The following is a 23,787-nucleotide window of genomic DNA, read 5'->3' on the forward strand; positions in this document are numbered from 1 at the left end:
CTCTTATCCTCTATATGCATTTGTATAGCTTTTGATATCATTCCATGAGGATCTTAGCTATTATTACTATTTCTATCGCCTCTTGTTCTCGCACGTGTAGCGTTAATTCCCTAGCCGACTCATTACCATCTTAAAACGATCTTAAATCAAATCTTACCATATGCATTTTTTTAGTGTATACTTAGTTAAAATACGCAAGAAAAACGTATATCCGCTTACTGTGAGGATACATTATGCTAAGAGTTTGTATAGAATGATGCCGTCCAGCGCCAAAGAAGCAATAAACCGAGTGTATTTGCGTGTGCCTGAATGGACACGCACTTAATATTAATTCAGTTTTCTGTGGCTAAACCCTACACAATATGGTGGGTACGTTGGTAGCTTATGTAGAGCTGGTAGATATAGTTTTAAGGTTACAGCACACGGCTGGAGGACGTGCAAAAATGTTGTAAAAAAGAATGCATTGCAAAAAAATATAACATGTAATAAAATATTTAACAAATTATATAAATCAGCGAAGTTGTTCACTAGGAGAATCGTTCATGCACCATCCATTGTTTTCTGGTATGTGATGACAACGTTGGCAGAGCTACTATGGTAGCTATTGCCGGAAGCTGATATTGTTGTTTTAGCGCCACCAAAGCTTCCACCGATACTGCTGTGGCCAAATTTCAGCTTGCTAACATTACTGCCTACGCTAACCAGCAGCGGAGTAGTTTTGCTCTTGTTGCTGTTATTGCCGTTATGACCAGCCGTAGATGAAAACAATGCAATGGTGCTGGTTGAGGACGGGGCAACGGTTGAGCTGCTATGGCTACCACTGTGATTACTACTGCTGCTAACGATTGCTGACGTAGAGGTAGTGGATCATGAGTTTTGTTTCACCACGATCACACCCGGTCTGCACTGTTGCTGTTGCTGTAAGATCTGCGCTGCTGTCGTGAGAGTGTGTGAGCGCTGTTGTTGTGGTACGGCTGTAGTAACAACTGAACTATTCGTCACTATTGTTGTCGGTGTGGCCGGGACCGAAACTCCAGCGGGCGAAAGACAGCTAGTACCAGCTGGAAGTGTACTACTTCCACTCGGGGCAATCGTCGATACAGAAATAATAGAGCTAGCCTGCGGTGTCACCGTCATGACATTCGTACCAGCACTAGACGCATTAATGGAGCCAGCTGCTGCCAGTGATGTCCCCGCATTAGGGCTTTGAGCTGTGCGGAACTTCAGGTACGGTTCTAGCTGGCTTTGACGGTGATCACGATCAGTCTTCGTTTGCACCAGCGCTGGCTGATGCTTGCTTGCTGTCGTTAATGCCAGTGGAACTTCCTGCATGGGTCGTTGTTGTATCGCCGATTGGGAAGATGCTATTGGAGGTTGCGCGAGTTGAGGTTGTTGTACTGGTTGATGTAATGACTGTTGTTGCTGCTGCTGCTGTTGTTGTTGTTGTTGCTGCTGCTGCTGTTGGGTTGGAACAACCGCATCAAATGCATCTCCCTCGAGATGACGGATTGCTTCCACAATGGTTTCGAGATTGTGGCGGTAGTTGCAGTTGAGACGAGGTTGCTGTACAGCGGATACATTTGGACCAGCACCAACCAGATGCGATCCCGTCGTCGACACGATCATCTGATCATCGTTAACTACGATCGACGATGGTGAGTCGATGCGTTCGACTTCCACCTTGGGCTCGGCTTTAATCGCAGCTTCAAGGATTGACGGGTAACGGTTTTTCTTCGGTGGCAACGTCACCACTGTTGATTCCCCTGATGTTGGTGATCGGGATCGAGATCGTTTGATGAACATTTTTTCTTCCTTCAGGGGGACCATCAGTTGCTTCGGCGTGCCAGGTACAGTCTGAATGGAAAGTGTTTCTTCTATCAAATCGCTCGAGCATACCACGATTTGTTGAGTTTTCCCCAAACTGTTCGAATCGAGAGAAATAACTTTGTTCGCAACGGTTGCACTGCTGCTAATAGGTTTGTGTATGATCGACACTGCAACTTCTTCGGGAGCGATTGTTGCTGATGACGCTTCGTTCATTCCGCCAGAACAATCAGCCACTATAAGTTCCGGTGTTTCCTGATACTGTATCCGAGCAGGGTAGAATTGCCGTTCGAGAGCTTTTAGCCGTTCTTCAATCAGCGTTTTTTGTCGTCGTTCTACCTCCAGCTGATGCTTCAATTCAAGATAGTCTTTTGCGGGATAATTTCCTGTCGTACATTGTCTCCCATTTGTGGAGGGGCTGGAGCTCGTTGTCGTGCCTGAGTTTGTGCTGGACAAGCTGTTTCCGTTGGCGGTTCCACTGGTTCCGCGTAATGATACCGGTTCCGGTGACATTGATCCTAGTCCCTCATCTGAAGAATCGGATACTGGTGCCGCGGTCACGATGGTATCGAATTTACGCTTTTTGGCGACCGTTGCCACTACAGTACCTGGTTGCGCACTGCCAGTCACCGGATTTGTTCCTGACTGTTGCTGCTGAGAGATCACCGTACCGCCATTCGCCGAGACGGTTGTTATAGTGCCGGTGGTAACAATTTGTGTCGCGTTAGACGACAAATCTGCCCCACCATTATGATCTTGTTGATCAATCGTTCGTTTCAACTGGCAATTTTGCGATAGCAGACGTGTTTTTTCTTGCTCTAGCGAATAAATATATTCTGCAGTTTGCTGTAAAATCGCGGCCTGAAAACACAGAAAATGATACATGTATGAAAGTGTTGGATAAAATATTTATGTTATGATATCATCTACTTCTTACTCTTCCAAGAGCAAAATATTCTTGTATGAAATAATACAAATTTACACTAAATTGAAAAATATGCGTTGCAATATTCAACATGTAATTTTTTATTAACTAGTTTGGAATTGTGAACTTTCTAATCTACGTCGACTGCTTTGTGTATCATTTCCAAGTACACCACGTTTAAAATTATCCAAATTTTTATTCCATGCAAAAACATTCAAATCACCGTCATAAAGATTGCTCATATTTTAAATGTTCGTTTCAACTAATCGAGTTGGAAAGTTTAACAGTCTACAATATTGCACTTAAATTGCACAATGTTACCCTGTGGCGAGCAATGAATTGATATAACGATCGTTAAGCTGAACGATGATCAGGTGAGAATATTATTCAATGAAAATCAAATGAATCGAACTTATCAAATGTGTTAGTAAAAAATGCTAATAAATGAATTTCAACTCATTAAGCAAATATTTTATTTACCACTATCTCATTTTCCACTTGAATATTTCAGTAATAGTAGAACTAAGTCCGAACTCTACGAAGCGAAAGAAATCGTTTTATGCTGTTTCTTTTATGTCACCTACGTAAAGCAAGTTGGACGCAATCATAAAAATAAACAAATGTTCATATATATTTCGCGAGCTCCTAAACTCCAAAATCAATCTGCAATAAAAACTAGCGACGATTTTCAACGGGCAAATGTACTTGAGAAGAGTAAGTTACTTCATCACTCTGACACCGACCAATACAACGAACAAAAACACGCTTTAACATTGAACTTGAATTTCAAATAAGAAGAAATATCACCATAGCTCATTCCACCAGCCGAAAAAAAAAGTGTTACTCTCGATCTTTCAGCAGGAATTTACTACAGCAAAAGTGGAACGATAGAACAGGAGAAACAGAAAATGATGCGTACGCATGAATTGTAAACGGACCCCCGAACAGACACGCATTTGTGAATGGGTTAACAACGTTTAAAGCTTACGCACTACCACTCGCTGATCGTAGCCTGATGATGTTTAAAAGACCTTACGCATCTTACGATTATATATGCTCGATCGTGAACTCGTTTTCAGGTCTGCTTTTCTCCTCTATTCCTTTTCGCTTTTCACGCTCGTAGGCTATGTTTAGAAAGACGAACGAAAGAACAGAAGTAACGAAACAAACCCCAGAAATATTTCACACAACCAACCACGGTGCGTGTTATCCCACTAGAGGAAGTTGTTTTTGATCCGTCGATATCGACAAAACAAGGGTATGTGTGCGTTTTTTATTTATTCCATAGTCTCTAAACCACTTCACGTGAACGAACGATCGTGAAGAATACAGAACATTTGAAACACTGCAAAACGCCTTACGAGTGATTGTTTTGATCTTGCCTCTTACGGTGTCTTACGCATGGGCGTTACTGTGGATCGCTGGCGGTGCCAAAAATACGCACCTTGCCCACGGGTTGTAGAAAGGCCCCCACGGTTTGGGCGTTGTTTTGTTCGTTTTGGAGGGTTTCGCCTCGGGATAGTGCTTCTCTGTTTCGTCTTTGATATAATCTTCCTCTCATCCAAGCTGCTTTCCGTCGATTAACAGGTGCGTACGAACGCGCACAACATCAAGGGTGCAATGGATCCGAATACACAAGGGTGGTGGTAGGATTTTTAAATTTTAAATACGTTCAAGCGCGTTTGGAAGTTCATCGCTACGGTTATGCATCGATGCCCGCCATCCATACGAGGGGAGACAGAGCAGCAGGTTGAGATAATGACCAATTCGACGCTTGCCCTTGTCTAGCCGTTAGAGGAGGAGCCTTTTTTTACTATTCTGAATCATATTATACACCGTTCAGCTTCTTCAACCGGGCAGCTATATTTTTGCACAGCCCAAAAAGACAATGTGCTTTTCTTTTCGTTTTCCTATCGTTCGTTCTATCTACGAGTAATTTTGCTTTTTGCCACAGGAAGTTATTTAGCAAATTGTTCTATGCTTCTCTTGCATGCCATTTTCTCGCTAAAAAGCGCTTCTTTTATCCACGCCTTTCTGCAGCGGTTTAGTAGGAGAGGTGTAGGCAAGACTCTAAATTCGCAAATCTGAACATCCGCAACACCTGTTGTCACTACCACGATGGGTAAGGCCTCCGATTTTGCCAGTACAGAAGCACGCTGCCAATTTGGTTCAAGCACGAGAATCATTGGCAACCACGGCACCATGGCCATCGCATAGCGCAATGCGAGTTCCGGGAGAGCTGGCCCGAATGTGCGGATGGCGAAGCGTAAAATCGGATACAACAACGGTGGCTAGAGCCGTAAGGAAAAAAAACTAGTAACACACACACAACACCAGCAACCCACCTGGAATTCGCGCAGATTGTGGGAAACCAAAATTCGCATTCGTGCGATGGGAACATGTTCGTTTCTTTGCGAATTTCGTGGCGTCCGTAAATGAAACAGAAAGAGCTTGCAGTTGATTTTTTTTCCCAGTTGCTATTTTTTGCACACTCTTTGCCTCTATTCGGCTACAGAGATTTCTAGTCGCTACACTCCACAGTGAAATTTTCAGCTAGCGTATGACGATTCGCAAGCTCAGGTTAATAACCTTAGCAAAAGATGTACTGTAGAGTAAAATGGAGAAACTGTTCCGATGGTTGTATCACCAGTTGCCGAATAGGAAAATGCAAAAAAAACACACAAACACACACAGTTTTATGCGCCGAACGACCCTACCATAAACTAAACGTGAGATCGGAAACGTTGATTTCGAAAATGGCTAGGCCTTTCGTTTAACTTCCAACGGCGTAGATCACCGTGTGCCATAAACGACAGCTGTTATAACACATCGATTTATATTTTTTGAATTATATTTCCATGCAACCTTTGAGCCGGTGTATCGCCTCATCCATGTGACTATGTTTTTTTAACCTATTTTTGTCCATGATATTTTCATTCATTTTCTACCAATTTGTGTTGTACATATTCAAATCGGGTTAGTGATTTTTAATATATACTAAATATTAGCCGCTCTTTAACATAAAAGTGTCAACACATTTATCGAGCGCCAACGTTACATGCTATGTGCACAGTTTCAAATCGATAATGACTTTTACAAATTTAGATTTCGTTGTGGAGCACCTGATGTTGGTGTGTTAGATTCAGTATGTGACCAAAAAGCAATGAAGTACTGAAAATAACGGGCGTAAGGATTCACTGTGACCAACGAAACCATGCTTGAGAAGTTGATTAGTCAACTTCCAGCTATTGATGGCTACGCGGTGACAGTTTCCCACAACAGACCCATAAACACAAAAATGCATGCCACAAAAATTCACGAATCAACCGTAATCGTTTTCGTCTAGCCATCGTTCCTCACAGACGACCAAAACGAAAACATGTAAATTTTATAAATAGAAATAAAAAAATAGAGCAAGCAAGAGAGAGAGAGAGAGAGAAAGAGAGAGAGAGAAGGAAAGAATTCATGAAAGTGAAAGAAACGTAAAATGGAGCGCTTTCACGTGTCGCATCTTGTAGATCGGACCAGGCACCAATTGGATTCTTTCTCAACCACAGCTGTAATATCCCGCCACTTTACCGTCAACTTGAGTCGTTAAACATATTGTTGAACGATATAATCGTATTTTACTTGCGCTTTCCTTGTCACGACAATATTCCACGCCCGGTACACCTAGGCAGTCAGAGCTTTTAAAAATTCCAAGGCTCGCAGCAGTGGGCATGCAAAATCAGCAGCCTTGCATAAGCTCGTTTCAAATTTTCCCGAATGACGGAAACAACCTTGCATCAAAATGGGCGTTGTCTCGCGTTCAACAGCCGGAAAAGTCCCCACGACGGCCAGCTGAGAAAAGGGAGGTCGTCGTGTGTATTCATTTTTTTTTTCTTATTTCTACATCTTCAATCGATATGACTCTGTGTGTTTGGATGAGCAGGAAGAATGAAAACGGAAGTTATTAAAAAAAGAAATCTCATCGATGTCCTGAGCTTACAATCGAAGCTACGTGCAAAACCATTTCCATCACTTGCTTCGTCTAGTAGTGGTTGTGTGATGTACTGCACCACAGCAGCCCGTAGCCATATGGAAGCTTCCGCGCAATCCAGACCGTCTGGGCAAGGCATCCCACCCCATGCCAGGAATTCGAGCCATCCCTGCCGTCATCCATAACATCATTGCTGTAACGGGAACGTCCTGGAGGTTGTTTCCCGCCTTCGCTCGCAACCAGCTGTTCGGGACGGGCGATAAGAATCGAAAAGCCTCCAAAATCCTACCCCAGGCCATGGCCAGACGACGGTATTCCCATCGTTACACTACGAAGGATAAGCATAATCAGTAATATCGTCCTCGTCGTCATCGTCACGCTATCAAAAAGAGCGCATGACGAGTAGAGAAGAAAGGGACGAATATATAGCCGCGTGAGGGGGTGGTTGAAGCAGGAAAATATTATATTCATCAAACAAGGGGAGAAGCAGTACATGAGTTTCGTATATACTTATTTACCTGCATGACGCAGATGGAGGCTATCTGACGACATACCGGACGGACGTTAGGGACGCATGCGTACTACGAATTTTCCCGCCAAAGACCGCTTGAAAGAATTTTCGCTAGATTTTTTTTGCGGGTCCTGAACGCCTTGCCGCTACCCAGAAACGGTTTGTTACGACACAATTTCCACAGGGCAGCCGCGTCGCGTTTTGCGCCAGCCAGGTTCATATTACATCTCTTCTACAATCTACATGCGTTGTACTGAGGACATTATATACCACCGAATGAGCCGTTACACCCTCTCTAAGACTTGGCTCGTGTACCTCAGCTGTGTCGTCATGGAAGGCAAGCAGGAAGACACATAAGAAACTGCTTTACGCCGTACAACCGATGTACGCTGAAACGCCAGCTAACACAAAGGATTCATCGTTTTCCAGCCAGTCGTTTCGTCGTGGGGAATGCAAATGCGCGCGTTTCGGCGCGCTTTTGTACCAGAGGAACATGCAGCTCGGTAGCAAACGTCTAACGGGTCGCTTTTCCCCAAACTCTATCGCTCTTTCATTCATGCATTCGAGCGCCGACCCGCGCTGACTGGATGGCTACTACATTCCCGGGATAGTAGTAAAACCCGGTTTTCTCCGGATGCCGAAGCCGGCCAGGCTCGCGCTCGTTCGTTCACAGCGTAATCATCTGTTTTCAGAGTTTTCCCTCCCATGTCGCTGTGTTAGTCTCGTCGGCGGGTAAATATGTACGACGGAACCAAACCCACGACACCTCATCTGATTTTCTCACACCCGGCCGCACACAGTCGGAAAAGGTCCAGCGAGGATTTTTCTCTCGTGAGGATATCGATCGATAATGGCACACACGCCCGCCCGGTGCCGAGACGCTAGTGTTAGTGTCGTATTGGCGACCACCAGCGACCGGCTGGCTTGTTTTTTTTTTTATTATTTTTGGTAATAGCTTTTTTATCATTCGCGTGTTCAAACAACGATTTTTGTTATTGTTTTGTGATAATAGTTAGTATCACGGTACACAATACATTGTAAGTCTGCTAAACTTTCAAAGCAAAATCGAAAAGTGTATATTAATGCCTATAAAATAACATCACAATGCAGATACTCAGTAAATACTGAAGATCGTCAACATACACTACTCGAAGTTTCATATGCGCTTATGCTATGCTTATGCTTATACTGTAACAATTGCATCGGTATGCTACAATTTACCAGTATTCACGTCGCAACGTATTTCAATCATTTTTTTCAATTTGCGATCTGATTTGTTACGCTATAAGAGCTTTTTATGGATTTTTTAAGTAATATTAGACTCGGCGGTCTCTATTTGAGATCGTATTAAAGCAGTAAAGCGAGGAATAGAGGTGTATGGTTAATTCACCTTTGGCACAATCCGATACCGATTCTATTGAATCGACTAAAAAGAAATCGAAACTCTGGAATCACGAACCATGAAAGGGAAAATGGAATAAAATAAATTATACGTTATAAAAGTTCTGCCATGCGAGCGGGAAAAGGTTATAATGAGGAAAATTAGAGAAATATCATTGCTCCTTCCTTTTACGCGGCACTATTTCCGCGGCCCTCTTTCTGCATTTTTCCTTCCAAAACTTTACTCGAAATGCACTTAATCTCTCATGATTATGGAACTCGGTGGACCGGAACTATGCTCGCTACCGATGACTGTGGTCAGCAGACCGACCCACGAACGGTGTATCTTTTAAGACTCAACCAATGAAACGGACGACCTCACACAGAGAGAGAGAGAGAGAGAGAGAGAGAGAGAGAGAGAATCTCTCCTACTGATCTGATCATCTGAGCCCAAAATTAGAGGCTCGACTTTATCATCGGTACTCAGCCGGCACTGACCATTCAACCACAAACAAGTATTATGTTATTTCCAGTTTTCCTCACATCCTCCTCACACACCTTTTACTACTCAATTGTGTGTTTTACCTAACAATAACGTGGTAGGCCAATTATGATATCAAAAAAATTTATACTAAATTTCAAAAAAAGGTCTGAAACCGATGAACGCGGTGATCCATCTCGTTGTCAATTACCCGTTACAAAGAATACATTGTTAGATTTGTTGAAAATATTAGGAAAATAGATACACTGAGTATTCGAATAAATTTAGGCTCCTCATGTTACAATGTCGTATTTGAGAATGTTTCTCCAAATTTATTATGTCTTCTTTTTAGAAAGAATCATAGAGAGCTTTTTAATTGCCCCAATGTGTGCACAAACTATAATTTTTTTTTTGAACGACGAACGAAATACTCGAGTTTGTGGTGTACGAAGAAAGTTGAACGTCCGCTCACGTTTCCGCATCTTCCCAAAAAGCTAGTGGCTTCAAGCAAAAACGGAATACCGTTTTTTACAGATCGCTCGAACGATTGACACCTTTTACTAGAGCCGCCTAACGCTCTTAAACTTCCAAGCATGCTACGAGCATAACATGTGCTGTTGCAGGCGTTGTTGGGAGTCTTTTCCTTCTTCCGTTTTATTTATTTTTTTTTTTGCGGACACACGCAATCAAACTCACGTGCACATAGAAACCCCAAAAGAAAGATTCCGAAAGAGGGTGACAGGCAAACAAAAGCCGTTGCGAAAAACAGATGATGTTGCGATAGAGGAAATTTTGCCCGTTTGTGTTTGCGAATCCGTGCCAAAAGGAAGCATTGGAGGAATGTGCGCATGAAGGCAGTGGGAAAGAGATTGAAAAGTTGAAGAAATTGCGCAGTAGTAATTCCATGTTTACCTTTCTTCTTCGTGTGCTGTTTCGTGCGAATTGTACACACACGCACGTACGCAAGCATACTTCAGTAACACGCCCTGAAACTTTCGTACGCACACTGGTGCATAACAATTTTAAACCACGCACAAGCTTCACGCAAAAACCACCAAGAGGCGATATGTCAGACGGGAAAAACTACAAAGCTCAACATAACGCACAAAACACACCAACCCAACTCGCTAATTCTTGAGAGGAAGCCAGCTTACTTGCAAATTGTTGCGGCGGTTGCCGTCCGTATATTCAGTCTACCTTCTAGGTTCCTGCAATGCGTAGGCATCATCATCCGGCATCTTCTAAAAAATCTTTCGAATGGAAAGCTTTCTACTCATTCCGGGTATGATGCGAAACGCCCAGCACAGGAAAAGAACAGACTATCGAATGCTCTCGCTCTGTGGATCGTGCACCATGTGCAAAAGTTAATTTTTGCGCTCCCAAAACACGCTGGATTTCATTTCCTTGTTTCATCTCATGGTCATTCGCAAAAAAATGCGCAAACGACCGTACCAAAACCTATACCACGCCGAGAGCATGAATCGCTCCAAGAAGCACAACCTTGGCTCTTAAATGCAAGCATAAAAACATAGCACCAACCACCAAACAAACTCCACGGGTCGATTTCTACCCCCTTGGAGGACGGGATCGTACAGCGAAGTTTGAATGGGGGCTGTTGTGGTTGAACCCGCGCGAAGAAGAGTAGTATGAAGCAGTGAAGAAAGAAAAAAAAAGCTTGTATTCGCGAAAATTCCCCTTCTCTGCAGCCACGACGACGAATCATGAGGGCCTGCTGCCCGGTGGTGAGCGCCAAAATTTTATTCGAGCGATCGTACACACATACGAATAAACAGGACGCCGCCGCCGGTTTTGATCAGACTACGACCGTACAGGCTGCAGCGACGTTGGTGGAGGCTGGTGGAGACCAACCACCGACCGCATGATACATCGCAACGACGCAGCATTCAGATACGCGGCGTGAAATCTTTCCCGCCATTTTCCATCAAATGCAGAAGTCGATCCTTCGAAAAATAATCCATCGGTAATGTTGCATTAAATAATAACCGGCAATTCATTGTTAGCAAAAGGGTTTATTGCTATATTGAGTAATTCTTTTGAAATAGTCATGTATCTGATTCAATGACTATTTTTATAATTCCATTGAAACATATATGAACAAATGTATGGAGGTAAAAATGGTAACAAAATAACTAAGCTCTTCACATGGCGATAAAAAACAACTCATGTCAGACAAAAAACTTCTTCTCCTTATCGTCCAACCAACCCGATGATCGAAGTAGTCGTATCGATTTATGAGAATGGTTTTGCGCGGGAAATTTACGCTACAACCGGTTTTACACGAGCGTAACATCATCAACGCACGCATCATCATCGCCGAGTGGTTGCATTTCCAGGGAATATTTAAAATAAACAACAGCAGAAAAACGCCACAAGCCTGGGTACGACAAAACTGCACTTGTACGCATCCAGTTTTAGCTGGTTGCAGAAATTAGCTTCATCAGGCGATGGGATTGATTGTCGATTTGTTAGAATCTGATGGCTTGGAACAATGTGCCAACGCGTTTCGATCGATGATGGATGCACTTTGCTCTGCCTTACCACCATCGGATTGGAACCGGTTCGTTCAACGATAGTTCAAAAATAATCTTTAATGCATATGCAACGGTGGCAAATATGCATAAACTTTAATTTCCCCAGTCGCAATGTCACTCTAGGTTTAGTCGGAGCGATTTTTAATAAAACTATAATAGCATCACAGATCGCCCTTGACAGCAGATAAGAAAATTTCCCACATGAACAAGAGCAAAACGAAGCTCTTTGGCCAACAACAAAAAAACCGCCTGTAGAGCCAGTTTTAAAGGGAACTCAACTTTACAAGAAATGCTCGTCAACAACACCTGCTGCGTTGTAAGACCTGCATCGGAAAGGGCACCATATGGTCGAGGGATGACTATGACGTTTGGATATTTCTGAACAGGTGGACGTGTCAAAAGATCATTACTTACTATTAACCAATCCTGCTCACTCTCAGTTATGTGGCAATTGAAGTAGTGTTGTTTTAATTGTAAAAATGATATTGTGTCAAGAGACAAAGTTCGTTCATAGAGTCAATAATAATGAGCAAGGATAAATGTGTGGCTTTGGAACAGTTAATTATCTCCAAGATCGCCGATCCAAAGCACAAAATAAAAATTAGACTATTTGGCCAGAGCATCTAAACTATGATTTCCAGAGTTCTCTGCGCATGGGTCTGCCGCAACAAGCAAAAAAACAGGGAGTAGAGTTCGGAAATTTTCGGAGGCTGCTTCGGCTCTCTTGAATGTGTGCGTGAGATTAAACACATCCACCCAGCTCAACGCACTAACCGACGCACTAGAACGCAGCCAATCGGGCTGCGTGCTGTGCTACGCGTGCACACCGCGTGTTTTTGACGGTACTGTACTTTTCATTCGTGCTTTGGTTTCGTTTTCTGCTGCAGGCTGCTTTGTATTATTTCCTTCAGCTCAGGCCGTACAAAAAACGCCAACACAACATAAAAACATGATGCGCGTATTGGTTGCGTACGTTCTACGCTGGCGTGTTTACATTCTGGCTGCGGTTGTGATACCTTTCGTTAAAACCGTTCGAACTGTAAGCGTTTCGTGCGCGTTGTGGCGATCGAATTACACACCATTGGATTTTCTTGGAATTTAAAGAAACCAAACGCCGCGTTTTAATACTCTGTGGCAGCATGAGGACAAGTGGCGATATTTGTGTTTGGGCCAAGAAAGAGCCGGCAAATTGTCGCAAACGATACTCCGTTTACTTTTGCATTGGCACGAATGTCAATCACCTTTCAGGCGACGAGAGCAACTCTTTGGCGCGCAATAACCAGCTCCATTCGATCTTAACAAAAAAAAACATACACATTTATAGTATCACACGTGTAACGTGAGCGCGAGTACTGTTCAACATTGTTACAGGTTCGTTTTCATGTCGCAAACTGGTTTTTGGGGCGTAAAAACAAACAAGAAATATGACTAAATTGGGACGGGACCATTTAAAAACAGCATGGCTTAAGTTTCACAGATGAAAAATATAGCTGCATTGATAATATGCATATGCCATTTTTACATTCGAAAACTCCAGCTGTGCATGACGCGATTGCAAACATACTTTATAGCATGAAATACTATACAATACATTACTACACGCAGAATACTATGAAGCATATACTATACTATAAGCTGCTATCCTTAACCGATGATGTTTTCTTCCATGGCTTTTCAATTTGCATCGCGAACGATGATATCCACAAACGGAAACATCAGAAGAGGCAATAGATGCAATAGCATGTACTACAAAATCAGTGGATGATCTTTTTCTATAGCTCCGAAGCGCTCGAATTAGATTCCTGTGGATGGGCTCATTGGCAATGAAATTTTGACAACGTCGATGCAAAGAACTATTGCGGTCTGGTTTTGTGAGTAAGGCGGGGACGACATGCATAAAAAGCATGCACATACTTTAAATTGTGCTTGGTTTTGCTGTTTTCTTGCTGCCAGTAAAAATATTACAAAAATTAAGAACATTCTCGCTGCTCTCATTGAATCCCTTAACGGTGAGTGTCCGAATGGCAACTACGCACGCTAGATGACTGCAACTAGCTTCAGACACAGTATTAATAAACACCAGCCAACGGAGGAGGGTGGAGTTGCATGAAATTCCAATCCTGCTTATCGCGTTTCGCTTATCAAGTCGCGAGAAGGTGGCCGAACCCTTCCCTGCACTATTTTGTGTGCTCATTCCTCCCGAGGCCGAGAGATTGCCCAGCGCGCACCCTTTGAATGAAACACAGCTGAGTACAGGACACGACCGCTATAGGACACAGACGCTACGATCAGCTGACCAAAAAGTGTAAGCGTACAATACCACCCTAGCAGCTGATTCAACGCCATGTTTGCCAGCACATGTGACACTGACGACATGCCGACAATTTTTTGTTACGTTTGAATGGATTTGTATTTTTGCTACGTGTTATCACCTGCGTACGGCAACAGTGTGATTCTGTTTCACAGCTCGCTAACGGATGACGATAGGCTTCGCAACTGAAGCTCACAGATCTCACTGGATGGGAGAGGAAGCTATTTTTTTATCTGGCCTCTGATTTCGCAAACGTGACAAGTCAAACATTACAACCGGTTGTTATCACCGATTTTCGATACTTTGAAACCCCTGCGGACCGTTATCTATGACATAACCGTTTCTTGAAATCTTGAGCCCAACTTAGTACAGCTAAGCGCCACTGGCAGCCGAGTCGAGCAGATATGAAATATTGCCAACAGTGGAAAAATTGATCGAACGTAGTATATGGATAACATTTTGAACGTTCTTGGGGTGTATGGTAGAATAGAAAAAAAAAGACTTAGTTGACAACAAACTTTAGCTGTGAATAAATTTGCTTTAAATTCAATTGTCTCGCGGCTGAAGGGCTTTCCCAGTATTCACAATTTGTGAGCCACGTGGTATGTATTATGCGCCCAGTTGGACCAGTTTCTGAAGCTGGCACCCGCGAAAGCACCTTTCACGAACACAAAATCAAGAATCCTGTCCAGGCTGAACGGATCAGCCGGTTTGGTTTGCTCCTGCGCCATATCCCGTCATCGTATGCGTGATCTTTTTGCACAAATCTCGCCACCAACGACGATGATCGGATGATGAATGGAGGACAGGACGAGCGGAAGGTCTGAAACGAGAGCGCGAAGAATGGCTAAAGAATGTGCACACATTCCTTAGCCGGAACAATGAACTACCACAAAAAAGGCCGGCGAGACACCACGGCAAGGAGCACACACCCAACCGAGCTTGAAAAGGGTGGAGCAGACTCCACTCCGACCAAACCAAACCAAAACAAACATCGAGCATTACACATTGCTGCGGTTTGGCGAGGAGTTCAGCTCTCTGTCTGCACTCTTTCTCCCACGTCACGACTCTCCGGCACAGCAGGCATCGAGCGCGGGAAAAGGCCATCCTTTAAGGAACACCGCTGAAAGAGCCTCGCCTCGCGGAAGAGCTCACAAACCGACGATCGATCGTCGAGAGCATGTCACGTCACACTCGCGGGAACGAAAGGATAGATTCGATCGACGACGCAGATATCGAGTTGCGCACCGGTCAGCATCGGGCCTAGTGTATCCAGCCCAGCCACGCCGCCAACCAGCGTCGTCGTGTTCGACGTGTTTGTGTTTGCGAGGTGAACGGGGTGGCAAAAGCATAAACGAGCGAAGAAATAAAAAAAACGACACCAAGCCCCCCCGTCCATACGAGACGATGGACTGCGGCGAGGCACCTCCACAGAATGGAATGCGGTTTTCGCTGGAGTCACGCTGGAAATACACCACCACGGACCTTGCTCAGGAGGACCGAAGAGACCGGAGTATCGACGTACCGCATACGTCCAATAGGGCGAACGCGAACGTGTCTCGTCGCGAAATGAAATCCGTCCGCGTGTCCCTTTCGCGTAGCCCGGCGATAACACCGGCGTGAAGCCGCCTTCTCACTCTCTAATGCCCTTAAGAAGATGGAGAACTGAGTGTCACTCCGATCGCCAACAAGCCCGTCGACCGGCAGCTCCAGCATTCCCGCTATATATGCATGCATGCTCTCAACTTAGCTGAACTTGTCGCCTTCAGCGCCGGAGCTTGCTCATGGACACACCGCGCACACTGTTCGGAGTTCGTTGGCCCTTCGTTCGCCGGAGTAGTGGAATTTGTTGTTGGTAGCCTTCGGAGGTTGGTGGTTTAGGTCATCAAGCTTTATATGAAACGTTTCTCGGTCGGTATAAGTACGCACGACCGTACCCGTACGCCGACGACGCCAATGGCAGCACTCTCCCGGTGGTGGCATTTAAAAGCCCATTGATGGAAAAAACAGCTGACTGCCGTACACACTCTCTCGCTGGTGTTGAATGCTTCCAATGTAGGGAAACAAACACATTGAACTAGCGTCGGGCACGCACACAATAGGAGCGCGCGGGAGCCGGGCGCTTCTCACGGTGGAGAAGCTATTTTTAGATCCATGATAAATTGCAGGGAAAAACCCAATCACGATCATTTGCATACCGATCGAATGGTTGCATTCGGAGAATCTTTTGAGCTGCTGCTAGGAATGCTTATGACATGCATAGCTACGACATGTACGACGTACATTGCAGTACGTCGAAATGCCATACAGTGGTTTCCACATCCACTATCTCTCATGGATTGGCCTTCGTAAATAAGGTGTTTACCGTACTGCACCTCACTGAGAAATTGTCACAATTCACTTCTTCCAGCTGCCAATATGTTTACTACGTTTTCTAGGTTTGCGACAGAAAAAGGGATTTTTTATCGGCCCTTCTCACTGTGTTACAAATACCGTAGCACACTTTCAACCAATGCTAGTACCATTCGATTATATTTTTTTCTCCTTCAGACAGCGTCATTCCACCGTTCCTTTCCCAAGGCTGATGCATGCTGTTGAAGTTTTTTCCCTACACATTCAAGAAGTGAAAGTGCTCTTGCCGTGTGTTTGATGGTATCAGAATGGGTAACGACAGCAGAAACCATCTAGCTTCCATACCTCTACGCTGCATACGATACGCGTTCCGGCATAGCCCGATCGAGTGAGAAGCATCTGAAGAGACAGTCGAAATGAAGGAGAAGTATAAAATCAAAGCACCGATAAGCGATGAACGGCGCTTGCTTCAACCAAAAGCGAACGTTCGTCCATCGATCGTTCGTGCCTAGTCTGGATCTACATCCATCGCTCCTCGTTGTGGGGATCTTGAAGCGGCCCTTCGTGTTGCATTTGGCCGTGAAACGTTCACGATCTTGGGTGGGAATAGGTGATGACTCAGAGTACCGATTGAGATTATGGAGCCCTTCCTCCAACTAAGATTTAGTTGGAAAATTCTTCAAAGGAAAACTTTGACTGAGCCAGAAAGACCGACATTGGTTTACAGTGGACTATGACGAACGGCGGGAGGCAATCGATTGACGAGTCACGAACAACAACAAAAAATGCATTCCACGAAGTAGCAACAGCCATTACTAATGCCTGCCTCAACACCCTTCACTGAGGTAATGTTTTTACTTCAAATTTTCTCGTTTCGTTATCAATTTGCTAAAACGTCTAGTCCCGTTTTCTTCAACGCGTACGTAAACTTTTCCTACTAAACTGGTCATTCACAGGTTGTTCATCGGTAGAGTATCCCCACGCGCCGTGCCGACAAGAGTAATGGAAATGAGCAACACTTAGTTTTCAGTCAGCAGCCTGCCACAGCACACTTTATCACGTTCCCCAGTGAACTAGTTCACTGGACGGAGTGGTTTGCATCTTCCCGAGCCAGCTCCAAGCAGATGACCATGTACGAAACAACTAATGGAAGAGCGCAATGCATTCCTTCGATCGTTACCGCTATGCCTAGTACCATCGTTCGTCAAACATATTCAATTTTATAGCCCTGAAGCCATTTCGTTTCGCATCAGCACCATGCTATAGCTGCAACTAGCTACAACAGGCAGCAACACACCATGCGCCATCATCGGAATGGATGGCAATTATCGTGTTAGCGGTATTAGCATTTTCGTGATAAATACGTTGATTAATTTAAATATGGATCCAGGCGATTGCTGGATTGCAACGCAGCTGATGGACACGATTATCGTATTAGTATGCTTGTTTTATAAAATTACGGTAGAGCTGTTTCGATAGCGATGTAAAATCAACACCAACGAAAGAAAGCATGGAAAACAATCCTTTTCGTCACTTGCCGTGTGAACGTTAAATGAATTCGTTTAATCCCGCCAAATGAAGTACAGCGTTGACAATCCAGCGCAACAAACTGTTCCGAAAACCTCAACAAATAATATCCAAACGACATATCAGAACCTTTTACAATAGAATATATTGTGCTTCAAAGTTTACAAAATTTATTTCAATTAAATTGCTGTTTTAGCAACGATAGAGCATTGTTGACAGCTCATAAATGTTTCAACAGCGCTAATGAAATACACAATTTTTCACGAAACATTTTACATTAGAAATATTTAAAAACAATAAAATTTATAAATTGCTTTATTTGAGCCAGCAATTTACCACAACTGCTCGCTTATATAGTTCGAGCGAATGCGTAACTTCGAAAACAAACGAAAGACATCAACAGCTGATGAAACGACGAACACATCAAGATGATATGGCATCTGGAGCTTCACAAAGATAAGCATATGAAACTATTGATATCTTTAATCAAATGTATACCTTGTATTGTTATCAAACTTTAATCAAACTTACTTTAATCATGTAATGTAATGTAATTCAAGAATGTACATTCCACATCGAATATGATACTAGCCACCGGTAGATCGGATGACAATTTTGCCATCGGATGACAAGAAATGCGTAATAGACATGAATGCGCAAAGTGAAGTGTACCCGCCCGCACGGCGATCATCGATTAAAAAAAAGGAACATATTTCTTAGAAATCATTCTAACTCCAAAAGCTAACAATGATAGGTCAACGGACTAACGAAACTGTTTCCTTCATTCTTTGCTACAGCTCTCATTCTCTCGTTATCACTCCACACTCTTCTACGGTACGCTGTAGATCAAACTACCTAAAATCGATGAATGAGAAAAATGATGTACAAGAAAATGTGAGAGTGTGTTGATTCGGTGCTACGCGATGATGACGGACGTGTACAATGAAGCCGCCGGGTAGAGTAGTGTTAAGGTAATCTAAAAATAGCACCATAATTCCAAAGTTGGAGGGAATGGGAAAGAAACGCGATAAAACACAACTGTGGATATAGAGAAATCGATCATTGAGAAAACGCGAAGCCTAAAGTAAATGATTATCGATGAAAACAAAACCAGTTCCATGCTATTTTGCTACAGAAATCCACATTTTTGAGCCCGCATCAAAATGATGTCTTAAAATTTTGATTGCAATTTTGAGTTAAACCTAAATTTGTATAAAAAAATAGTGAAATGAATTGATTTATTTGTAAAACAAATTTGATGCTTTATAACATACTTATTCGTAGTCATAATATTCTTTAGTTCAACAATTATCAATACAGCCATCAAAATTACAAACAACTATGTCTTTAAAAACAACAAATTTTATACAAATTCTCATTTAAACCTTTCAAAAAACGAATGAAACGAACAACTGAATAAAACTGTTGATCGTAAATGCAAAGTAAATGTTCATTCCGTCCTCGTCACAAAAACATTCAACCGATGTTGTTGCTGCTGCTGATTTGATGATTCTCACGAAAATGATGACGACGATGGTGGATGATGGATACATTCCAATGTGATGCCAAAAAGCGGACACACCTCCCGCTGCCAAGCGATCAACGACCGCAACAACAATCCAAAAATAGACTTGAAACGATCAATCGATCGCTGGCAGCTCAAGTGAGTAGGTGAGTTGGAGTAAATGAATGTATTTACATTCCGCCTTACGCCTCACATTCGCTTCTTTTTGTATATCTGCTTTGGCTATAAGGCTGTCTTTTTCTATTGCACACATTCGACGTCAAAATTCGACATGAGATTGGCGCGCATATTTCTTCATTTTTTTTTTGGTTTCCATGCTTGTTGCGATCTTCAATATTTTTATGTGAAGAGAACAGAGAAGATAAAAGGAAATAAAAACAAACTGCTGCTCACGTACTCACAACAAAATGTTGCCTGCAAAAAACAACAGAAATGTTGCACTGTTTGAAAGCAAGCTTTGCACAATCAGTGCTTGAAAGATAATCTCTCGTCGGTAATTAGTTTTTATTTAACTTTATACATTTGTTTGCCCTTGTTTCTTCAACACATGGCTTAGCTTCTTTGTCAAAAACATAAACAAATTTTAGCAACAAATAACTCACAAATACAGTATTGTCTACATAAATAATGTATCAAAGAATGCGAGCATAGCCATTCCCAAACTTGTGAGCAACACATGCATCATATAACCTCGGTTCTCAAATGACGGTAACAGATAAACCGCTGCACAGAATTTAAAACCAGTCCATAACCGGTGGTAAGAGCAGATACCTTTTCATCAAATGGAATGCGCTCCACCGGAAGTAGGTGCTTGGCCTGTTTCTCTTTTTTTTAGAAATGCAATCGCCGCGCCTCTTCCCGAACGAAGAAGCGGTAGTGAACACTACAGGAAGTTATGGAGTGTGTGTTCACAAACGACAACTTCGCAGTGTCGTGGGACAGCAGCCTATCGCGAGAAACTAGCACACCATTACTGCAGCAACATATTTCATTCATCAATGAATCGCGAATCTTACAGGGAGGCGCACAGTTAAGTTGTCTGTGCAGCCATTTCCCGAGATAGAGAGAGAGAGAGAGAACTATACGAACATATCATAATTTTGCCGATGACACCCACTTCAAATGCTGCGCGTTCTTTTTCATTTCAAATTCATTCAACTCACAACACACCCTATGTTTCGTCGCTGTAGGATGTGTTGTCTTCCTGTCAGAGAGTTCGTTTTTGTACAGCGGTGTTGGCAAACGTGTCCCATTGAATGAAAGAGGAACGCGACAAAAACGGAAACAGTGTTCGACAGAGCAGCTTTAAAACCGCCATCGTAGAAAATACCCCATCGGCTCCAAGCCCATCTACGCCACCAACTGCTTACTCTAAACGATAATGAATTATTTTCCCAAGCTGTCAATGACAGTGCGGCGATCCCATTGCATTGCTCCCGGGCAGACCAACTGATCGGCTTTTACTAGATCATCCCACTCGCACACATACCACACATGCATCAGTGCATTCAGGACCACCGCTACTACACCAACATGCCCGCTTTCTTTTTTTCCCTCGGGCACTACGCAAAAAAAGTACGATGTAGCCTGGGGCTAAGATCGCAAGAAAGGCTATATATTTCGTTGGTTAACTTGAAGACCCCCCCAGTATGCGCCGGAGCGTGCTACCCCACGCCAATCTGCAGGCCCACGTTTTAATTGAGCAATAAAAGAAAAATTAATATAAAGCCATCTAGCCGAGCACATGGATTGATCTTTCGATCGGCAGGCCCGAGGGGCGTCTCGGAATCACGAGTTTTTCTTCTTCCGTGCTGAGCCACAAGGCACAGTACAGAGAAAGGTCACCGTGTCCGCGTGCATGCGTCCATCGTAGGCTTGACGCTGGTAGATGCTGCTGTTACTGGCTTTATTACATCCACCTCCGCAAGTGTCTCGCGTGTCGGTCGCGTTCTCCAAACCTACGCATTTCCCGCTAGATGCGATGGCGATCTTCACACATAAACTCGGGGAAGGCAACTAGTTGGCGCCCGCGACTTCAACGCAACGTTGCCATGACGATCGCAGCCCACACACTAGCCCGGGCAAAATATCTAGACTGGAAAAAAGCAACCCACGAGGAGAAAGGCAAAACCCACCGCACTGCAACCTTTCTCTTTCTGTCTCTCTCTTCCTCGGCAGAGGCTGTCCAGTTGCCCTTCTTTTTCGTTCATTGATCTCTTTCTCTTTTATTGGCATTGGCGAAACGCAGGTTTTAACCGTTACCGTATAAGGACGAAATAGATTGGACGCCAAATGTAGTGTCGTTAATGCGGCCGCAACGCTCCCCCAAAGGGTAAGAGGAATGTAAATTCGTCGGCATCGACGGGATTGTGCGAAAGTAAGAAATCAAACAAGAAATGCAATCCTCGACAAAGCTACGTATCGCTATTTTATATGAGAGCTCAAAACGCGTCGGTAGCGCACAATCGTTTATTTAATCATTTTTCTGTAAAACAGTTTCCTTTCCAAAGATGTAAGATTTTGACTAGGTAATCCTCAAACGATGGAAAAGTGCATTTCATAATATATTGTTAAGAGAGAAGCTCTCGACATAATTTTCGATATATGTTTACGTGAAATGTGCATATTTTTAAAATATATGTTCGTTTACGAAAAATTCAAAATATTTTTCGTAGTAAAAAAATTATATTCATGTTGACACGACTCTAAAAATAAACCCGTTCTCTCACTTGTGCTCGCTTCCAATTCCCATGAAATTAATCACAACAAAACGCAATGAAAATAACACCAAAAATGTGCATTCTGATCTCCTCTTTACCGTTGACCGCGTGGATCGATGACCTGAAGGAAGTGGTTAATTATAGGACTCATGCCGCACGTCGCAGCAACAATTTTAATAAGCATGCCCATCATCACATCAGCCGCTTACTACGGAGCCAGATAGCAAAAAAAAACAGCCTTAATATTAAACCATATTAGCGTACTGGCAGCAAAAACATTCACCGGTTTGTTAAAGGCACGTACACCGCCAAAACGGCGAACGAAGGACGATGCAGACGATGATGATGATGATGATGGATAAGATGAAATGTCCTTTTGCGCCAATTTTAGCGTACGATCGATCATAATACGATCGAACGATACGCACCATTCGAAGCACTGCCCAGTTTCGCGTACGCGTGAATGTTCTGTTTACGTCGTGCGATTTTGTTTACGCTCAGCGCATTTTTGAGTCAGACCTCAAGAAGCATATTTAGGGCGCGAGGTGAAGACTGCTGATTGCCAGTTTCTCCGTTCGTTTTCTTTTTCATTTTTTGTTATGCCAACAAATCGAACGGGTTGGAGTCATATTTTCCGTTACATTTTAAAAGTTCGTACACAATGCATCGCTCATTCACGTTGCAAACCGCTACATTCTCTAGTTTTGTTTCTGCGCATTTTCCTACATTACTGGGTATATCTCACCGAATATTCGTCATTCGCTGGTTCGTACCCGCACGGTATCTGAAGAACTCTACGCAGCATATTCGCATGCATGCGTACCAGTTTTGGTAACTTCGATTTTTTTGTTGATCAATGATTGTTAATCAATATCCAGTCTGACCAGTATGATAAATACAATTATAAGCGTACAACAATGAAATGTCCATGGCGTCAACGATAGTTGATCACGTTGTGTAAAAAGACTTAAACTGTGTTTCTATTCGTATGTATTGATTTGATAATTATTTTTATTCGAAATGTTTCTAAAACCCTCAACTCATGTTAAAGACATTTCAATAAGCTTTTCAAATAGACTGTATATAAATTAAAAATCTTCATGAATTCGGAAAACGAAAACGGTACAGTTTACAATGCGAAAAAAATTCCGGCTGACGTACCTCATACTCTAATACTAAATCAAATATCCTCCACGCTGCAACTAACTTAAAAGACCCTTGATGATTTAAGGACATCCAGGACTTTAGCAGTACAATACACTTCGTTGCTGTAGCTATCCATATATTAATCGTTCTTCGAAGTAATAAATACTTGAATTGGTTTTATCGATACGATCGGCTTTTTTGAGAATCATGATTTCCCTGCGGACTGCACGAGGCACACTTGCGAAGCAGAACTACTGAGATTCCAACGACGGCTAATACACCGGCTCTTCGGTGGTGGTGGAAGCAGGCTGTAAATAAAACTGTGCCATAAACTTCAACCTCCCCATCGTTACTTCCTACAGTTAATTTCATCCAAATGTAGGTCCTTCAGCGAAGGACAATTGATGGGAAACATGGGATTCGCATACACGCACTTTTGCTGTTTTGAAACAAATACGACCTCGCCGATGACAAATACATGCAGAAAATGTACGCATATCGTTTTGCCGTCGATTTTTGAAGTATTTTTGTGAACTTTCCCATGTGCTGCCCAC

General features: G+C 43.2%; 1 protein-coding gene across 1 annotated transcript in view; it reads right to left on the reverse strand.

Moving 5' to 3' along the window:
- Positions 1–867: 867 nt before the first annotated feature.
- LOC128725409 (putative uncharacterized protein DDB_G0277255) overlaps positions 868–23,787 on the reverse strand; it is a 65,939-nt gene continuing 43,019 nt past the window's right edge. Inside the window, exon 3 of the mRNA XM_053819151.1 lies at positions 868–2,685. Within this exon, the coding sequence (XP_053675126.1) occupies positions 868–2,685 (1,818 nt within the window). The remainder of the gene's footprint in view (positions 2,686–23,787) is intronic.

Source organism: Anopheles nili, chromosome 3, assembly GCF_943737925.1.
Source record: "Anopheles nili chromosome 3, idAnoNiliSN_F5_01, whole genome shotgun sequence".
Lineage (NCBI taxonomy): Eukaryota > Metazoa > Arthropoda > Insecta > Diptera > Culicidae > Anopheles > Anopheles nili.